General features: G+C 41.1%; 3 protein-coding genes across 3 annotated transcripts; 1 reads left to right on the plus strand and 2 right to left on the minus strand.

Annotated features, from left to right (window-relative positions):
* Positions 1 to 950: 950 nt before the first annotated feature.
* Positions 951 to 9,865, minus strand: efhd1 (EF-hand domain family, member D1; the record flags this gene model as incomplete). Its single annotated transcript, XM_080731358.1, has 4 exons — positions 951 to 1,085; positions 2,721 to 2,855; positions 4,423 to 4,570; positions 9,492 to 9,865. The coding sequence occupies 4 exons, from the start codon at positions 9,863 to 9,865 to the stop codon at positions 951 to 953; spliced, it is 792 nt and encodes a 263-aa protein (XP_080587484.1).
* An 831-nt stretch (positions 9,866 to 10,696) lies between these two features.
* Positions 10,697 to 13,219, plus strand: lyrm9 (LYR motif containing 9). Its single transcript, XM_080731069.1, has 5 exons — positions 10,697 to 10,853; positions 11,178 to 11,244; positions 11,644 to 11,807; positions 12,506 to 12,598; positions 12,697 to 13,219. The coding sequence occupies exons 3-5, from the start codon at positions 11,679 to 11,681 to the stop codon at positions 12,709 to 12,711; spliced, it is 237 nt and encodes a 78-aa protein (XP_080587195.1). The 5' UTR covers positions 10,697 to 10,853; positions 11,178 to 11,244; positions 11,644 to 11,678; the 3' UTR covers positions 12,712 to 13,219.
* A 1,673-nt stretch (positions 13,220 to 14,892) lies between these two features.
* ift20 (intraflagellar transport 20 homolog (Chlamydomonas)) lies at positions 14,893 to 19,418 on the minus strand. Its single transcript, XM_080731056.1, has 5 exons — positions 19,362 to 19,418; positions 18,022 to 18,162; positions 17,836 to 17,921; positions 16,720 to 16,823; positions 14,893 to 15,746 (listed from the first exon to the last, which is right to left on the minus strand). The coding sequence occupies exons 2-5, from the start codon at positions 18,146 to 18,148 to the stop codon at positions 15,665 to 15,667; spliced, it is 399 nt and encodes a 132-aa protein (XP_080587182.1). The 5' UTR covers positions 18,149 to 18,162; positions 19,362 to 19,418; the 3' UTR covers positions 14,893 to 15,664.
* Between the last annotated feature and the right edge of the window lie 46 nt (positions 19,419 to 19,464).

Here is a 19,464-nt window from a genome sequence, read left to right on the forward strand (position 1 = left end):
TGTGCTTATTGGGTTTGTTAGCAAGCATTTTGTGCTTCATTGGATAAAGAGTTTTCACCACTTTAAAGCACCTTTCCTGTCACTACTACTGACACTGGACAATATCACCACCTCCAGTGATCCCACCATATACAAGATATAAGTAAAAACTGAAGTGATGCTGGTAATCTTGGGAATGAAATTAAAATATTCTTACACTGTAGTTTTGCTCAAAGTAGGCGGCCACACTTTGTGACAAGATTAAGGTGAACCAAATATTAATATATTATACTTCGGAAAACAAAAATTAGTGAATGAGAAGGTGATGTAATTACCAAGATAGTGGACTGTGTTACAAAGATGGTGCTAGTCTGCTCAGTTGCTTCCGGAAGGGTAGGATTACACTGCATTGTTATTGTTTACTGCGCTGACCCAAAGCAGTGAACCCACCTATCGTGTTATTGATCAGACCAATTAGCTGTCAGGTGTCAGGTATATTGCTATATTGCTCCCTCTTCCTAATCCCTACCCTTTTAACATTACTAAGAAAATCTTTAAACCAGATTTGTTTAAGTGTAAAAAAATAAAATAATAATAATGGAATCAATATTCAAATCTGTATTGTCAAAGATGCTCTTTCTCCATTGATATTGAATGGAAAACGGATTTTGTGAACTGACATAAGGGTTACTTAACACTGGTTCCATATCTGTGGCATGATACGATTCACTCACTGTGTTCACAAAGGGATGCTCCTTTTCAAGACCAACAGGCCAACTCTGTACAAGTGTTATCATGACAACACACACTAGATTCACTGAGGGAGGTCAAAAATAAAACTTAATTGGTTGGTTGCACCGGGGGCAAACGATGAGGCTAGCTCTAAAGTCTCCTTCCAGGTGAAATGTGCGTGGTCAGAATGGTGCACGTACTGTACGTGCGCTGATGTCTACATGTAATTGCGAGACACCTCATGAGCAGAACGTGGACTGCAGCTCTTTGAAGGCAGCTCGTCTTTGCTTCCTGTCCAGCTCCTCGCGCTGGCGCTCCTCTTTCTCCTCACGGATTTCAGCCTCAAACTTACTGCCCCGAGAGAGAGCCTGCGCCTGGAAAACACACAGAGGATTGACAATGAAATGGACAATACTGAAAAGTGTTTGTGTTGTGTGATTTAATGACGTCCACATAAACTCTGGTCTTCTCGGGGGGGGGGGAGTCAAACCCTCGATGCGCTGTCAGGCTACACTTCAGCCTAGGTGCCTGTACCGAAATCAACTTTTATCCTATCATCTTATCTTGACTCCCCCCCCCCCCTCTGGCTTGTTGCAGAGGGGGGCTCCAAGGCAAAGAGGTTTGGATGTACTGCACTAAAGGTCCTCCATCGTGGCTCAACCACTAACCACATAAAGTTCATGTGCGCTTGAGTCAGAGTCAGTCTGTGTCACACAATCGCCTCACTCCTTACTCCTTTCTTGTCTCCATCCACTAACAAAACAGAAATGCCTCAAAAAATTATCAGAAAAGAGGAATGCGCTGACTCATAATTCAAGGGCCATCATGGGTGCGGAGGGTAGATCAGGACCAGGGGCGTCACAAGGGGTAGGAAAGTGGGACTGAGTTACTAGGGCCCAAGGTGGAGGGGCCCTAGTAACTTTAGCTATTGAAAAATAGCAGATATACAAGCTCACAGCGCGGCACCGAGTGCCGCGCTGCGAGCTTGTAGATCTGCTATTTTTGAAAAGTCGTGAAAATGTGCGCAAATCTTTGAATATATGTATTTTTTAAGTGAACAATTGTAACTCAAATTTTGCTTCTGGGGGGTCCCTGGAACTAAATATTTTGAGATGGGGGGTCCTTCACATGAAAATGTTTGAGCATCACTGACATGAAAACATAGGTTTCTTGGCACACATTTTCACGATTTTTCTAAAATAGCAGATCTACAAGCTCGCAGCGCGGCGCGCTGTGAGCTTGTATATCTGCTATTTTTTAATAGTTAACATTCATGGGGGGCCCGCAGTGAATCCTTGTACCCAGGGCCCAGAATTTGGTGTGACGCCCCTGATCAGGACATTGTTCAGAGTATGAATGCTCCGTGGCATTTTTAGACATCAGCATAGAAACGTTGAGCACATGTGTGACGAAATTCCCAGTGTGGGCCTCCTCCAACTCCTCAACCAATGCCTGAGTCCTGTGACGTCCCCGATTCTGTTCTCCTCCTCGCCGGCAAGAGAGAAATAAGGGAACGAGGCCACAGATATGCAGGTCAGATCTCAAAAAGGCTGAATTATACAGCGATGAGGCGCATCTCGATCTGGGACACTACCGATTCAAACTGGCTTCTCTCTCTCTCTCTTTACAGTTTATATACAATATGTATATATATATATATGATGTCCAGAAACCTTGTATATAAGTATATAACTACATTGGGAACACAGTTTCTTTTCTAAAAAAAATAAATAATAATAATAATAATAATAATATCTATATTACACACACACACACACACACACACACACACACACACACACACACACACACACACACACACACACACACACACACACACACACACACACACACATATATATACACACAGTATACAGTATATAAATGTATAAATGTGATGGTTTCAATGCATTGAATTTCACAATCGAATAGATTGTTGTGAGGTTAAAAATATACAACTCACATACAACTCACAATCACACACGTCCAACCCCCTCCGTTGACTGTACCTTGGCTTCAAAGAAGTCTTTGGCCCCCATCACTCCCTCAGTAGAGACGTCTATCTCTGACAGCCTGGCCAGAGCCATGAGACCGCTCTCCTCCTGTAACTCCCCAGCAGCAGCCCTTCGGAAGATGAGCAGGAACTACAGGTGATGAGCAGAGGGAGTTCAGCGAGATAACATCATAACCCAGTGGTTCTCAAACTTTGAAATTTGAAGGTCTCCCCTTAACTTTGACAGTGTACAAATGGAACCGGTCCATTTGTGTCCATTTGTAAACTGTCAAAGTTACAGACTTGTATGGGTCAATTTAGACCCCGATAAAGGAACCTAGAGAGTCCCTGAAATCCACTTTGAGAACCACTGTCATAACCCATAACATACATCAACTTATAGACAACTATGTATCACTTCAATATTGTTATGGCAAGAAAGGTTGGATGTTGCTCGTTAGTTAAAAAAATCTGATTCAATTCTTGGTCACTCACGCAGGGCACAGAAAACCACAGGTGGTGAATCATAAATCGTGTGCATGCGTGCGTGTTTGTGTTCAAGATGATCAAAGACTATCACAAGTTATGAACGAAACATCCTTCAAACCATAGTTGCAAAATGCTTTTCATGGTGATTTTAAAACTTCAGTTAGACCACACATGAGATTTAACGGTCGTTTGCAAGTTGTTGTTGTAGCACTTTTGTAGCTTTGTCTCTAAAGAATGGGTTTCTTTGTGACCTTGCTGGTTTTGTGTGAACTGATAGGGTTTCTCATATAGCCCAGAGGGGAATTGGACAGGTAATGGGATATTCTCTCTCCAAAACAGTCAAATGGGAGAGAGAAGAGAGAGAGAGAGAGAGAGAGAGAGAGAGAGAGAGAGAGAGAGAGAGAGAGAGAGAGAGAGAATATATTTACATTTTATAAATATATTAGCTAATGCTCTCATACAGTACAATGTCATGTTCAACTTTACTAGTTCTACACATAATGGTGCATCCAGCTTTGCCAGGTGCCATGAACACAACTGGCCATGTTCAAGGGTGGGAAGCCAGTTGTACTAGAACCGTTGTACTAGTCACTTTTAGGGCTGGTAACAGAGACTATAAAGTACATATGGAATTGGCAAGGACTAAACTGGGACGTCATTTAAAAATATAGATAAATATAAGAGTCTATAATAAATAAATAAGTTAAGATAAAGTGGGTTTCCAGAGAGAAGTGTAGTGTGAGTAGGAGGTCTCACTGGGGAGAACTGGATAGATAGACAGACAGACACAGACAGACAGACAGACAGACAGACAGACAGACAGACAGACAGACAGACAGACAGACAGAGGGGGCTCCAACAGTTGCCAGGGCCACCTGTTAATATCAGCTGCTTCCTGCCTAGCAAACACTTCATATACGCAGTCTAAAAAGTATGCACGCTGCACACGCAAGCGCACGCACGCACACGCACGCACGCACGCACGCACGCACGCACGCACGCACGCACGCACGCACGCACGCACGCACGCACGCACGCACGCACGCACGCACGCACGCACACACACACACACACACACACACACACACACACACACACACACACAGAAACTCACATCACTATGTTAATTAAAATTACACATACAGGCAGAGGAATGACTAATCATAATTTATAAATAGATCTCGCTATCTCTCTCTCTCACACACGCACGCACATACGCGCACACTCACCTCTCTGTAGCTGAGTTTGCCATCAAAGTCCTCGTCCACCTCTTTGATCATGTTCTTCAGGCCCAGGTGGGTCTGTGGTGCACCAAGCTTCTCCATCATCAGCTTCAGTTCCATCAGGTCAATGAAGCCGTCTTTACCAGAGTCAAACCTACCACAGCAAAACACAGCAAAACAGGAACTTAATAATGGGAGACCTGAATTTGCCTCGATTATTTTAGACCTTTTTTTTTTACTACAGAGTACACAAATTAACATAATATTCCTCTGATGAAGCTGCTCATTGTCTGTAACTCAGACCATCTCATGGCTCATTGGTTGAAGAATATTGGACTGATGAAAAACATTGGACTGGTAGATTCCATTAATTAAGAAAATTGTCTGATATATTGGTTGAAGAACATTTTGGACTTAATCCAACTTGATCAAACTTGGCACTGGCAGAGGAGTTGGGGGTACGGTATTGACCCAAGATATTTTATTTATTTCTACCTTCTATCAAAGGTAAATGTAACAGTGCATGTTTAGCCCGATGCTTGCCTTATTGCATGTGCAAGCGTAGCATTTATCTAAGTACATTTCTAATTTCAACTGATTTTCCATAAAAAACAAAGTGATTGACAGAAAGGAACACTTCCAGGATGGTTCGAGTGGCAACGTCAATCACATTTTCTCTAATAAATGTCAAACACAGCCACCCTGGGATGAAAACTCATGATCTCATTATCTTTGCATGTAATCAGGATGGATAGTGGGACCTGTCCATCAGCTCTCTGCTGTCACCTGTGAGGCAAAAGCTCAGTGAAGACCCCTCTGATACAGTCTGTATTTATAGAAGTGTTCACACAGCTGTTGAGGGGAAAGCCAGTCTGGGTTTGACAAAGTCCATGCACATATTTGCGTGTGCATGTGCCCACACACACACACACACACACACACACACACACACACACACACACACACACACACACACACACACACACACACACGTGTGCTCGTGCATGCACACAAGGTTATCAGACATGCCATTCCCTAAATGGTCCAGCCAGTAATCTAGTCAGACCAGAAACTAGGCTATTGTTTCATTCCTCTTCCAAAAGGCCACTTGGACCGCACTCCATTTCAAAAAGAACCTCATGAATAAGAACTATAAACTATGAAACAATCAGGCTACATGATAGCATCACAGTGCCAACAAAGGAACACTAATATCAAAACTCCCAAAGGAAACGAGAAGAAATCTTGTCAGCGATAGCAGTGAAAGTTGTTCTTGTGTTGGACAACTGCTGTTTGAACACACAGTGAGACAACTGCTACTATACTGCAACAACTGACATGGGTTGTGCATATTGGTTGTAGCCGTGTGTAGACGAAGCCTTTGAATGATTCCCGAGTTTATTATAAGCAAATCAACCAAGATCCTGGCTAAAAAACAAGTTGCACGCAAAAAGATAAACTAAACTCAAATAACGTCTAAAAATCCTAGATGATATTAAAAATGAAAAATAAGAATAACCTCATCTTATCTGAGACCATCGTTGAAAAACATGCACATAAGCCTTTAATATGGGAGACTGACAATAATCTACAGACAGAAACATGTTGGCGTGGGTGTTCCCTTCTTGATAAACAACAACACATGCTTTTATACCAAACCTCCCTTTTCTTTTGGAGGGAGTGGTGCCACTTTCATTGCAACCGTCCAGGCTGAGGCTCATTGTCTCGGCAGCTTCCTCCAGTGTTAATTATAGATGCTGGAGCTCTTTGGCATGATAGGATATATTTTTGGGACGTCACTTTCTCTACTGCCATTTCTCCTCATTTCCCTCACTCTGCTCCTGTCTGTCTGCCTGTCTCTCCCAATTTCATGCATTTACTGTCAATAATTTTCGAACATTTCAGTGTCTGAGGCGGTGAGCCAGTGAGTGCAGCTGGTTTTATTCTGAGTCTCAACATTGTGGTGAATGTTTTTCACCCAAGATAGAGGGATAAACCGAGGCAACGCCAAGAAAAACGCCTTTGGAAGAGTTGAGCGGAGTCCAGGCTTGTTTTGACGGACCGCTTGAGTATATAAACACTTAAACCACATCTATATTTAAGGCAATATTTTACTTTGGTTCATTGTTTGTAGTTGTTGGTATGTATGTTAGCCTGAAATCTAAAATGAAGTTGCATGAACATAAGCAGAGAGAATGAGACATCTGTTTGTCAAAGTCTGGGGTTTCTTCTTTCAAGTGGTAAGGCTGACTGCAGACAATTTTTCATTAAGAGATTACACCATAGGTGATGGATAAGTTGGTGACAGTTGCATAGGAGAATACAAGGCAGTAAACTCCCACACACATAGCCTCTTGCTTGCCAGGTTACATCATGAATCACTTCACATCAACATGGCCATACAGGGAAATTACATTTCTTTAAAATGTGAAATATGCCTTCAAGTTCAGACCCAGCGTTTTCTGAAAATAGAAACTAGGGCACTTCAACATGATGCTGCACTAGATCTCTCATGGGGATGAAGGAAGTGGGTGAGTGGGACAGGATTAAGCAAAGAGATGATTGTATTGTATTGTATTTATTTATTTAGACGGGACAATGCATATTAATGAACACTACATGAATGCAATGTAAATACACCGGAATTAGCAAGAATGCTAAATTTCATCCGTAGTCCCCCAGATGAGATGGTGATATTTAAGGTGAAGGTCTTCAAACAAAGAAACACACAAATCCATTAAAATAAGTTAAGATGTTTTCATATCACATTGTCTAAGACTTGAAAGCATACACTCATATACAGTTTATCATGTGCTGTCAGGTGATGCATGTCTAAAGCGTCATCATCATATACTCACATCATTGGAATGAATATCATTTTAAGTTTTAACTACAAGTTCACTTAGAAGCATTTGTCATCCGATGGCGGATACAACTCAGATCAGAGAGACAACTTTTGAGGTTACAGAATAGCTGTTGTTGGAATTCAGTGCATGCTCTGTAGAAAGACTCTCCCACTTATTTATCTCAGCTTTACACATTCCAAAGTACCCACTCTGACCAGATATACTGACCCAGCTCGTCCTGCGGCACACTAGAATGGACAAGCCCAGTTTCCGTTAAGTACTGCTAACGATAGCAGATGGATGAACTCCGTTCAACAGCCCAAACCTGCCAGAGTTGATGTCAAGGGGTCAAGTAACCTGCATAATTGAAGACTGGAGGCATTGAACAGTCAGACTTTTGTTGCCAACAGCCATTAGGAAACTCTTTTTAACAATGCACCTGACCTCTGTATTTGTGCTGTTCACTAAAGATTGGGCATGGAAATGGTCATAAAGACAAATAAGGGAGCAGTATAAAGTATGGCCTGCGCAAATAATCCTTTGTGTAGCAAACCACAGCCGTAACTGTGTTTATAGAGTCAGCATACTGCAACGGTAGTGATACATTATTATTAACACTTCAAGACAACACTGTAGGGGGGAAAGATTGCATGAACCAGCAGCAACATGGCGCACTTGTGGGCATCATGAAGGACATACGCTTATTAACTACCACAAACACTATTGTTGGAGACACATCATACTTTGCCCAAGGCCTGGGAGACAGAGGAGAGGGAGCGACAAACAGAGAGACTGACAGGCAGAAAATGTTTCCTGATTGGGAATCCCCCATCGACTTAAACCAATAGACCAGCTGTTTCTTCTAGAGTGGAACTATGAAAATACTCTTTCTTCTCTTTCCCCAACACTATACACTATTCCAGTGTCTATCCCTCTTCCTGTGGGGCCGCTTGTATGCCAAACTGAACAGGATATCAAAAGTCATTCCAACTTTACAGTTCATCCCCAGAGCACAGCAAAACCTGCACTGTCACTGCATAATGTAGACCGGTGCTGGTATTGCAGTCAGTGACTTGCAATATGCTTCACCTCTACGCACGACTGATGCGTACCTTTTTCCAAGTAGCTTCACCTGCACAATAGTCAATCGGACAGCTGTCCAAGGTTTCTAAAAGTGAAGAAAAGGTGAGCCTCCAATGCTCCAAGAAAAATGCATTATATACTGTATATCTTGTATGTAATTTAATTCCTGGCTTTATAGCCTGCCCTCATCTGAGGTAACCTGGACGGACGGACGCGCACGCACAGCACAGCAAGCATGCACGCGCACACACACACACGCACACGCACACACACACACACACACACACAATGATGCTATTGTCACCAAGAGTAGGGGGTGCCACTGGAGGAAACAGCCACAGACAAGAGTGGCCCTTATGCTCTGATTGAAAAGGACACCATCACAATGCCTGAACAGTCCCAATGCCCAGGAGTGAGAGGGAGGGAAAGAGGGAGAGGGAGAGAAAAAGACAGAGAGGGGAGAGGGAGAGAAAGAGAGAGAAAGAAAAAGAGAGACAGAGTCAGAGAGAGACACAGAGAGAGAGAGAAAACATTATTTTGGCCTGGTGGGGATGTCAACAACCAGGGAGGTTTCAAATCCAGGCAGGGGCTGCTGGGTACTGCCTGGTTTACAGACTGATGTTGCAGGGTGACAAGGCAGGCCGCAGCAGTATGGACTTACCTGTCTGTCAGAGGATTAAGGGGAGGCTGTACTAAGCACTCTCTCTTCCCGATACAGCAAGCTAAGCTGCACACATGACTATAAGCATGTGCAAGACATATCCAAAAGACACCTTGTTTATACCAGTGCCAGCAGAAGATAAGTCAGATAGTAAATCAATGAATCAACCAACCAAGAACTTATCAGTCAATGTGCATTCTGTGCTCTAGTCTAGGTGTTTTTACTGGCTTGGTTGATCAACATGCATTAGTATTAGGTTAATCTGATCAGGGGCTTCCAGTTCCACATGGAACATGTGGATATAGGAGTCCTATTATGTCCAAGGATTCAACATCCCTGGACCTGTATTCAACCATGCATGTTATAATGTAATTTCCCCTGAGACTCTCCATAAGACAAATAATAATCATGTAATATTATGCTTTAATACAGGCCTAAAAGCCCACAACGAACATAATGCACATCCTATCAGGTCCAAAACATACCGCTTGAACATCTTCTCCATGTCCTTGATCTGTTTGCGGGAGAACTCTTTGAATTCCGTGTAGGGGTTGAACACCTTGGAGAGCCGCGGAGCCGCAGTGCCATCATTGATGTCCTGTCTTCGGCTGAGTTTGGCGCCGAGTTCAGAAGACGCATCGCCATCATCGTTGATGTTGTTGTTGCTGCTGCTGCTGCTGCTGCTGCTGCGTGCCCGCGGTTCATCTGGGTCGTTGCTGCTGTGTCCCCTCGGTTCGTCTGGGCCGGTCGGTTTCACCGGTGTCGTTGCTGCTTCTGTCATCCGATCCGACGGAGTCTCTGACGGCTCTGCGGCGGCCAACCTGCGCTGTAGTTTTCTGGCAAGCTCCTCGGATGCCATGTTAACACTAAACTGGATTTAAAGCCAAGGACAGTGGATTGTACAGGAGGGCTGCTGCTGCTGCTGCTGCTGCTGCTGCTGCTGCTTGACTGTCCTCTGCTGCGCTCTGCTCAGCTGTCACATCAGCTGTGTGTATCGGTGTGCGTGCATGCGTGTGTGTGCGTGCGTGCGGTGCGCTTGGTACCAAACAGTTATCTGAGCGGGAGGGGAGAGGAGGAGAGGACTGGAGGGAGGTGGGGGCAGAGTGAGCTTTTCCACAACAACGCTCCGCGCCATCTCTACTTATGAATAGACATTATAGAATAAAACTGTTATTTATTTAAACCAACACGCGTGGAGGTCATGGATAAGTAGGAACGTGTTTGTCTATTAGGCCTACACACTACTAGTCGACTCTGACACACAGAGAGAGAGAGAGAGAGGGAGGGAGATCGAGGGACTTGGAGAAGGAGTGTTTTGCTGATTGCAAGATTTCCTTAATTCAGAATAAAAAAGGACATCTCAAAACAAAAAAGGACATGAAAACAGATTTTTAAAAGAGGAACGGGAAACAGCAACATTTTTGGCATATATGCATTTTTACTAGCATCACTAAAACACAACAAAAACAACCCCACAATCAAGGGAATGAATAAAGAAATGTCATTATAGGTGGTTGGTTGCGCGCTCTACATTCCAGTCCAGCCGGTGGCGGTAGTCCACTGTTTTCCAACCACATATAAACAACAAGTAAGGAAGAAGAGGACTTGCGCAACGCACTTGCACTTCCTGTTTAGTTTCTGTAATTCATGGATCTCTAGCCAGTCAAATAAAGTGTAGAGTTCCAGAACAGATTTATCTGGCGTCGATTAGATAACTAATAATTAGCCGACTATATTAGGCTACCTGAGTACCTGCCTAGCTGGCTGGTGGGGAAACTGTCCCCCGTTTAGCGAGCCGAGCCAGAGGACATTGGTGTCTTGTTTTGTTTACAGTCTATCATCATCATGTGAGTCACCAGAACCTGTCTTGTAAATAATGGTAATTGAGATTGCTGTGACGTTATTTAACACGTTAAATGAACGTGCTTGTCTGTAGATGTAATGGGGAAAATGCTGCATTTTAGCGGACAGGACGAGACAGCTAGGTTCTAACCAACAAGAGTACAAAGGGAGCCAAATTAAGCCATATTGTGCTTTCTTGGTTTTAAGTAGACCGTGTGTATCCGAACTGTCTGTAGGCCTACTGTCCTGTGCTTTAACTATTTGCGAATGCGAACTGCTAACGAAGTATTAAATAAATTAATCAATCTTTGTTTGTTTTGTTGTTTTAGGTTTAGACAGTGATTGCAAGAAGAACCTGAAGAGCCTGTGTGAACTGAAGGAAGGTATCCTAAGAAAGTAGGTTTTTACATATTTAACCCGCCTGTTAAGATATGATCATCTGCCAGATGTAAATGTGTTTAGTTTCACCTCAAATTACATTCAGGTCCTTTGGATGAGCTTCCATGGTCTTGTTATGGTACAATTACAAAAGCCTTAAAGATGCTTGAAAACTGAAAAGTAGTATTTATATTAATGACATCTGTATTATATTTTGTTTAAATTAGGAAACTGTCCTTGAAACTGTCAAATGACCTTATTGCTGGGTAATCTTATTTTCTGATTGAGTGTCTAAAGTGTAAATCAGCTTATGAATGTGACCATAAAATGTGAGGGCTAATATTATAGATTTGACCAATTTTGGGTCAATTAAAAACTAAAGATAGTATCCTAACAAACACATTTCCCTTTCCACAGAAGTCTGTCGATTAGGTATATTGCACACTGGAGACATGCCACCTTTAGCTGGAGCTGAATTATTAATACAGACGCCAGTACATCTCTACCGGTACCTGCTCAGATGCTGCAGGCAGTTACCAACGACAGCAATGCAAAAACATTATCGACACTCAATAAGACAGGTGAGGTCTTCCACTTACACCAAGGCGTAAGGGGAAGTGTAGGGCGGCTGTGGCTCAGGAGAAATCCCAGCTCCTCCTGTTAACATGTCGAAGTGTCCTTGGGCAAGACACTGAACCCTGCGTTGCCTCCAATGCTCGCCAGTTGCCACCATTGGTGTGTAATTGTGGGAAGTGAGAACGTTGTTCGACACTTCACTTCCCAATTTATGAATGAATGGACCATTGTAAAGTGCTTAGGAAAGCGTTATAAAAATGCAATCCGTTATCATTTTAAAAACACATGGTCTTCTACTACCTAAACATTTAAATGAGGACTGATTCCTGAAAAGTGGTGATACATAGTATAATTGGGATAGGTTTGGTTTTAGAAAATGTCACTGCATGGGAAAACATACAATATACACTGTGCTAACAGTATATCAGGTGTAAGAGTGAAAAAAACAAAAAGAAAAGCGATCTTCAGAACCAGACATTAACAGAATACAGAGAATGCATTCATTTAGGCATCTCTGCAGCACATCCTGGTTTGTGTTAGGAAACCAAATATAGTATAGTAGTCTGTGAAACATTCATTTTAACCATATTTGCCAGCATGCCCAAAACCAGAGCTTAATGCAAAACCCCTTTCGTAGAATTAATTAATTGAAGCAACAGTAATGTGCACAGAATGTCTGAATCTTGTCTTTTTTTCACTATAGGGATACAACAGTCATTCAGATGAAAACGACCCAGAGAGGATACAAATGATAATTCAACGAGCTATTGTAGATGCCAACTGGATCCTTGATAAAGTGAGCTTAAACGTCAACTACGTTTCAACATCATTAATGCTGTTAAATGCTTTAATGCTGTTGGAGTGAGTGATGATTTTATCTTTTTTGTTTTACAGTATGTGAAGAAGTGAGACACTCCTTACAAAACTACTGCTATTATGTAATGCAGCTGGATGTCCTCCATGGCTGCTCTTCCCAGTGTTTGATCTGACATGTTATATACTGTACCTGAAGAACTTTATGGTCTCACCTCAGTATTCAATGCATATTTGAGGGAGTTGTATCCTGTTTGTTTTAGGTTAAAGACTTGTAGAAATCATCACATAAATGTTGACAATGTATGTAAAAGGACTACTTTATTGACTATAAACTACAGGGATGGTCTTAAAGGTAGGGTAAATTATATTTTTGGGTTAAAACAAGGTTTTTGTTCAAAGGTAAAAGCACTATATTCTGATAGTAATCAATCATTGCTATAGAGTGTTTATTCAGTAACAGGGGTCTCCCTGTCTCTCCAGCTCTTTAATAAACAGAAAATATATTTTCAGGTGGGTGACAAACCTATCCAATCAGGAGAGAATAATTAGTCACTTATCAGCTTCGTTTTTAGTGTTCTTGTTCCAATTTTGTCTGCTCATTTCTTTGTGTTATCACTTCCAATTTCACTTGTTTATTCTGTATCCTGACTGAGTTCTCTATCCTGATTGGATAAAATTTGTATCCCGGCCTGAAAATGCATTTTCTGTTTGATAAAGAGCAGGAAAGACATGGAGACACCTGTTACTGAACAAACACTCTAGCATTGAGTACTATTAGAATATATATAGTAGCTATTTAACTTATTTTTACCAAAGAAAATCACTTACCCTACCTTTAGTAATTTAAATATTTTAAGTACTCAGATGAATTACCCTATTTGCAAAACATTTTTAATGTAGGAATAGGGGCTGAAGTTAATACCCAAGCAAAAATGCAGGTAAAAGAAATGTTTCATTGTATTGCATAAGTTCTTATGTAGTGTCCGCATTCTGCGGACACTACACTAAGTAGGTCGGAAAGGCTTATTGTTGGTATAAGTTCAGCCAAATAAAGTAGACTACTTAAGCTCATCCCTTGTATATTATATACTGTACATGCATTTATATATTTATTTTTTTAAACTGCACATGCTTTTGCCACCCAATATTTAATATGGTTTTATATCCGAAGTTGAGTAATGAGAGCCCAGAGTCAATGCATCAAACACAGCACCACAGTCCACATAATATATTTAAGAACTATATATTAGAGAGCTACAGTTGCAGTTGCAATATCTAAGCAAATACTGTCATTAAAACACTAAAATGTATATGTTTTCATAGATTACAAGATGCAATGAGATTGATTATTTTGTTTAAAATGTTTGAGTGAAATATTTTCTAATTTATGTATCCTACTTTCTCCATGCTACAAAAGATGAATAAATCCGTACACCCGTTTGATGATTCTAATGCCCATGACAGCTGCAGATAACCTGCTGATTTATATCAATGTCAAAAATGTAATCAGAAATTTGAGATTGGATATTTTCAGCTGAGTCACAATCTTGAGAAGATACTTGTTTCCATCATTCAAGTCACAGTATCACAGTAAGAACCCATATGGAATATGTGCCTGTACATAAAGTGGAACATCAGATTCAGAAGGGAAACAAAGACACCACTGTACTTTGAGTCACCCATTAGTGGTCCCAAGTGGTAGAGCAATATTATAGGTCACGACTTGAGTAAAAAAAAACATTTCCTTTTCCTACATTTAAAAAAATGAATATATTTCAAAAGATTTGTAAAGAAGTAGCTACATGTGTGCTTCTGCCGTTTTCACTAGTTTTGGGTCACGGGCAAACGTCTAATCTCTCTTTTGGGTCTCGACCCGAAAAGTTTGGGAAGCACTGGTCTACAGAAAGCCATTTCTTCAGGGGAGAGTGTTTTTGCTGGTCTTTCAGTCCGAGTATCAAAAAAGCAACTGGGTTAAGGCAGCAGAAGCATGTGATTGGCTGCGCGGAGGTGACGAAAGTCAGGGGGACGGAGATACACCTAAACCAACCCTAAGGTCCCTAACCTCAGTAAAACGAACGCTGGTGAATGCTAATCTGGTGAATGCTAACCTGGTGAATGCTAAACTGGTTGGATCAACGGTGCTTAACCCAGTTGCTTTTTTGATACACTCTGACTGAAAGACCTGCAAAAAATACGCTCCCATTTCGTCAGATTTACAAAAGAACAATAATATAAAATAAAACATTTTACATCTCCTGAAAGATAACAGCAACATCGTTGTGCAATAGATTTTATTCAAGTATATCCATTTGTTTTCTAAATTGATACCTAAACAAGAACATGGATAAAAGACGTCAAGCTAGGTAAGACAGGTGACTGAACAGCTAGGGAATGTTAAAATAATTATTTTGAACGTGTTCTTGTAGTTTGAATGTTTTCTTGTAGAAGAATGTAATAAAACCCAGCATATTCCAGCTGAAGGTTATAATTCTGCTGCAGAAAACAGCAGCATTGAAAATTACAGCATAAAAGATGACACAATTAACATTACAATATTTTACATATCTGCAAACCAAGAAATTTACAGTAACATGCAAATACTGTATGTGTTCTAATTAGTAGAAAACGTAATAAAACTAGATACACAGATTCTTCAGTATAAATAGTATAAATAAATTCATTTGTATATACAAGGCCTCTCCATATGCTTGACAGATGTTGATGTCAGAGCTATGGTATGAACAGGGCTAGCTTAATGTTCCAATTCAACAACTTTCAACAACACCTAAAACGCTAATGGTAGATGACTGGAGGGGGTACAGCTGGGCAGCTGTCTGTCACTGCAGATGCTCCAAAAATAGGAGAGGACGCAGATATTTAATATTGTTTGGATTGCTTTTAGAATGAGAGTTAAGTCACTGTTTGCAGCAATGTACTGTAATGCCCTGTATTTGGTATCGCCCATGAAAAAACTAAAACAGGCACTTGGTCACAAATGCAACACATATAGATGTATGCATTTTACTCTGGCCTTTGTACCATGTCGTCATTTCTGTAGAATGAACTGGTCGATGAACTCATTCTGCTCAGCCTCCACCTTGGAGAGGGCCTCATATTCAATGCGGTATCTGTAATGGAAAACACCTCGGTGGAATAACTGCATGTAACAACCTAACACAGGGGCTATGTGACTCCTCTTATAGCTGGTATGTCTGGACAGAAGTTATATCACATACACATTCATTGCAGAACAATGGCCAATGTTTACACCAGGTTGTCCCAATGAATTGACAGACAGGCAAAAGGGCATAATCCATCCATCACATCATTATTTTTGCATGCTTCTGACTAAGTGGCACACATGCTGTGGCCTGAATTTCCTACTTGTCTCTTGAGTAATCGCATACTTCCGTTTCTAATAATTAAATCACAGCTTATTCAGGTATCTGTTGTGTGAAGATAATTGGAAAGGTTAATTTCTTAAAGCTGCACTATATAACTTACTTTCCTTCCTCTTCTACCCAGGATTTGAAACTGGTTTCCTGCGCAAGTGCTGACATTTTTTACCATTGGGCTAATAGAGCCTGCTTGCTCACAGGATAAATTGAATCTTGACCATCAGGTAATACATTGTGTCAGATCCTGTGTCTAGGTGAGACATGACCTTTGACACAATCTAAATGTTTCAATAGAAGAGCAGGGAGACAAAGAATCACCCCTATTACATTGTATTAACATACTCTACCATACAGATTGGACAAAATTATAATGTATTCATTAGAAAAGGTTACATAGTTTCACTTTAATGTGAAGAAGGCCTTGTGAGTTACTGTGTACTTGATGTGATGTTTAGGCCAGTCAAAATTATTACATTATCGCTTGATCACAATTATTTGAGATAATTGCAATTATTAGAACGATTTCCATTCATCTGTATAAATTACGGTGTCAAAAGATTACAAAAATAGCTGATCTACAAGCTCACGTATTATTGGTACTGTCAGTTCAATGTCAAAAATACAATTAAGTTGTTTGAGAATTGTCAAGATCGTGACAGCCCTAGTGATGCAGTGTATTAGCACCAGACAGAATTGAACTTACCTTTCAAGCTGCATCTTCTTCTCCGCAATCAGAGCTTGTAGCTGCTGCTGCTGGGCCTCTCGTTGTTTTGCCACTGACTTCAGCAGGTTTCTTGCTCCAATTGCCTATGCCACAGAGCACAGCCAGGTAAATGATAAGTGATTTTCCCCCATTAGAAAACACAAGCCAATGCAGCACTGCAGGAAACAGCTGATGTCACATGCGCTACAGACTGAAAGAAAACTCATCGACAGACAGTTAAACCCTAGAGCTTATTTTGCTCTTTCTACTGGCAGAAGAGTACCAATGTGGGCAGGCAGCAGTGGCTCAGGAGGTAGGCTGGAACCGGAAGGTTCCTGGTTCGGTTCGGTCCCTGGCTCCTCCTGGCTGCATGTAAAAGTGTCATTGAGCAAAACACTGAATCCCCAACGGCTCCTGATGAATACTGTAAGTTCATTCCTTGCCTTCCTTGCATGGTTGCCTCTGCCGTCGGGGCAAGTGTATGAATCATGGGTGAATGTAGATGTAATGCACATTTACATTATAAAGCACTTTGGATGAAGGAGCTATAGAAATGCAGACCATTTTACCATTTGCCAATGTTCTCTTAACTTCTAATAGGCTCCAGATACGTACAATCACACAGCATTGCTATTCCTGAGGAAATAATTCCAAGGGCTTAAAAATAAAGGAGAAAAGGGTATTTAAGGTATGGTCATTTTTTTAGCACAACCAGAATGGTAAAATGTTGGCATAATGTATGGATGGAGCCATTCACCCAGCAATATAAAACAGAAGGTTCGCCTCCCAGCCCACCCATACGTTAAGCCGGGAGCTGCCATCAGCTGGGTGAAGCTGAACTTCCTCCAAAGAATTAATAAAGGTCTCCCAAAGACAGAAACCCAAAAAAACATTTGTACAACATTTGCTGTTATATTGAATTTAAATGTTTCACTATAGATACACTTTTTACCATTTTAACTGCACTTCATAAATCTGTGTGGATCATGGGAATACCTTCACTTGATAAGCCATTGGAAAATAGGTAATAAATAGCCTTATACAGGGTACGTGACATTTATAACCTGGAGAGTACATTAGAAGTTGAGGGAACATTGAATATAAAGACCAACTTACCTTCATTTTCTCTGTCTCTGCCTCTTTTGACAACCCATCCACCAACTCAATAAGGCCTCCAACTATTTTTTGAAACTGTCCGATTTCTGTTCAAAGAAATGCAAAAGTGAAAATCACACAGGAACCTCCGGCTCTAACTGTCACTGTTGATCATGTTGGAAGTAGCAACCAAACTGCTGAACTTACTGTCCACAAACTCTTTACACTCTTCCTTGAGCTCGGTTGTCTTCTGCCCAACCTCAGGCTCCAGCACCCGCATCTTGTTCAGTTCATCAAAATGAAGGCCAGCCTCCGCCAGCGGATCTTTGGCCATGGTGGCCGCAGGGCCTTTCAGAGGATTGACACAAAGAACCCATAAGAAAAACCATTAAAATGTATTACAATTATGACTTCACCTTTACATTATGCAGCAATATTTGGTGAGGAAAAAGACTACATTTTATTCTCAAGGGAAAGACCTTCCCATTTTATCCAGACAACAATTACCACATGTAAATCATTCATAAGCATTATTAATGTGATCTTGGGCAACTCGTGCTGTTAAAAGTTAGACAGTAATAGTCTTTCTTGGAGTGATTTTTATCATTGTAATTTTGTGTTGTTTGCACTAACTAGTCCTTCCCCGTTCAAAGATATGAGCTCCGAAATGATGTGCAGTGTGTGGGTTATGGGGTGTGCACTGTGCACACAGTATATGAGGGATGGAAAGTAACTTTCTGGTGCTTGCATGATAATATGTAGGAGCATCAATGTAAGAAATACCCGTTTCGTTTAAAGGCTACAGAGATACTGTGTACCGATCTACATGACAACATCTGAAAGAGGGCCAGCCAACACACTCAGACAGACACTCAGACAGACACTCAGACAGACAGACAGACAGACAGACAGACACTCACTCAGACAGACATTCGCAAAATGATAGTATAGATAACAAGAGCTCAGACAATCATTGAGAATTTGAGTCCAGTTTACTGGCAATGGAGCAGTTGGATTGATTTTGTCTCCTGTTATCACATCTTGGGTTACAAGCACTATAGTGTTGCAATTTGCAGCTAGTGCCTTGGGTGGATTCCCTTTAATTAAGGTGGTGTTTGATATAGAAACAGAATAAATATGATCAAAATGTATTTTTAATATATTGACCAGATTGAATAAAACATTCTATTATCTACAAATAACAGTAACAACTTTACAAATACTGTAAATAAAATGAAGGCTAACTACTAACAACAACAACAACAACACCACATACAATAAATACACCAACCCCTGTCAGGATGGGGTAGGGTCATAATTATCACTCTTTCAACACCCATTACATAAGATCACGTTATCTTGTAGATAACAGTTTACCAACATAACGTTAGCTGAATTCGCTAGTTTGCTAGCATAGATATTAGCTACAACCACTGAACACAGCACCCGTTAGTCAATGGCAAGATGATCATCGTTAGTTTGAATAAAACGAGGCTTCTTGATTTACATCAACCAAGTTCAGATCATAAAGTGGTCTTAAAAGGTACCTGATGTAAAGGTTGAATGGCTGTAGGTTGCTCGCTGTGTGGTGAGTATGTGGCAGCACAACTACAGCCAAGACTCCTCCTCTTTCTAACGGCTGTCAAGGGA

Source organism: Nannobrachium achirus, assembly GCF_963921795.1.
Source record: "Nannobrachium achirus genome assembly, chromosome: 8".
NCBI lineage: Eukaryota > Metazoa > Chordata > Actinopteri > Myctophiformes > Myctophidae > Nannobrachium > Nannobrachium achirus.

Bases quoted from the DNA above. Each gene is read 5' to 3' on its own strand.
- lyrm9 (XM_080731069.1), top strand. From the start codon at position 11,679: ATGCCACCTTTAGCTGGAGCTGAATTATTAATACAGACGCCAGTACAT. The intron at 11,808-12,505 runs GTGAGGTCTTCC...TTTTCACTATAG, and splicing joins ATCGACACTCAATAAGACAG to GGATACAACAGTCATTCAGA.
- ift20 (XM_080731056.1), bottom strand. From the start codon at position 18,148: ATGGCCAAAGATCCGCTGGCGGAGGCTGGCCTTCATTTTGATGAACTG. The intron at 17,922-18,021 runs GTAAGTTCAGCA...TTCTTTGAACAG, and splicing joins GTGTAAAGAGTTTGTGGACA to AAATCGGACAGTTTCAAAAA. The intron at 16,824-17,835 runs GTAAGTTGGTCT...TCTGTGGCATAG, and splicing joins CAGAGACAGAGAAAATGAAG to GCAATTGGAGCAAGAAACCT.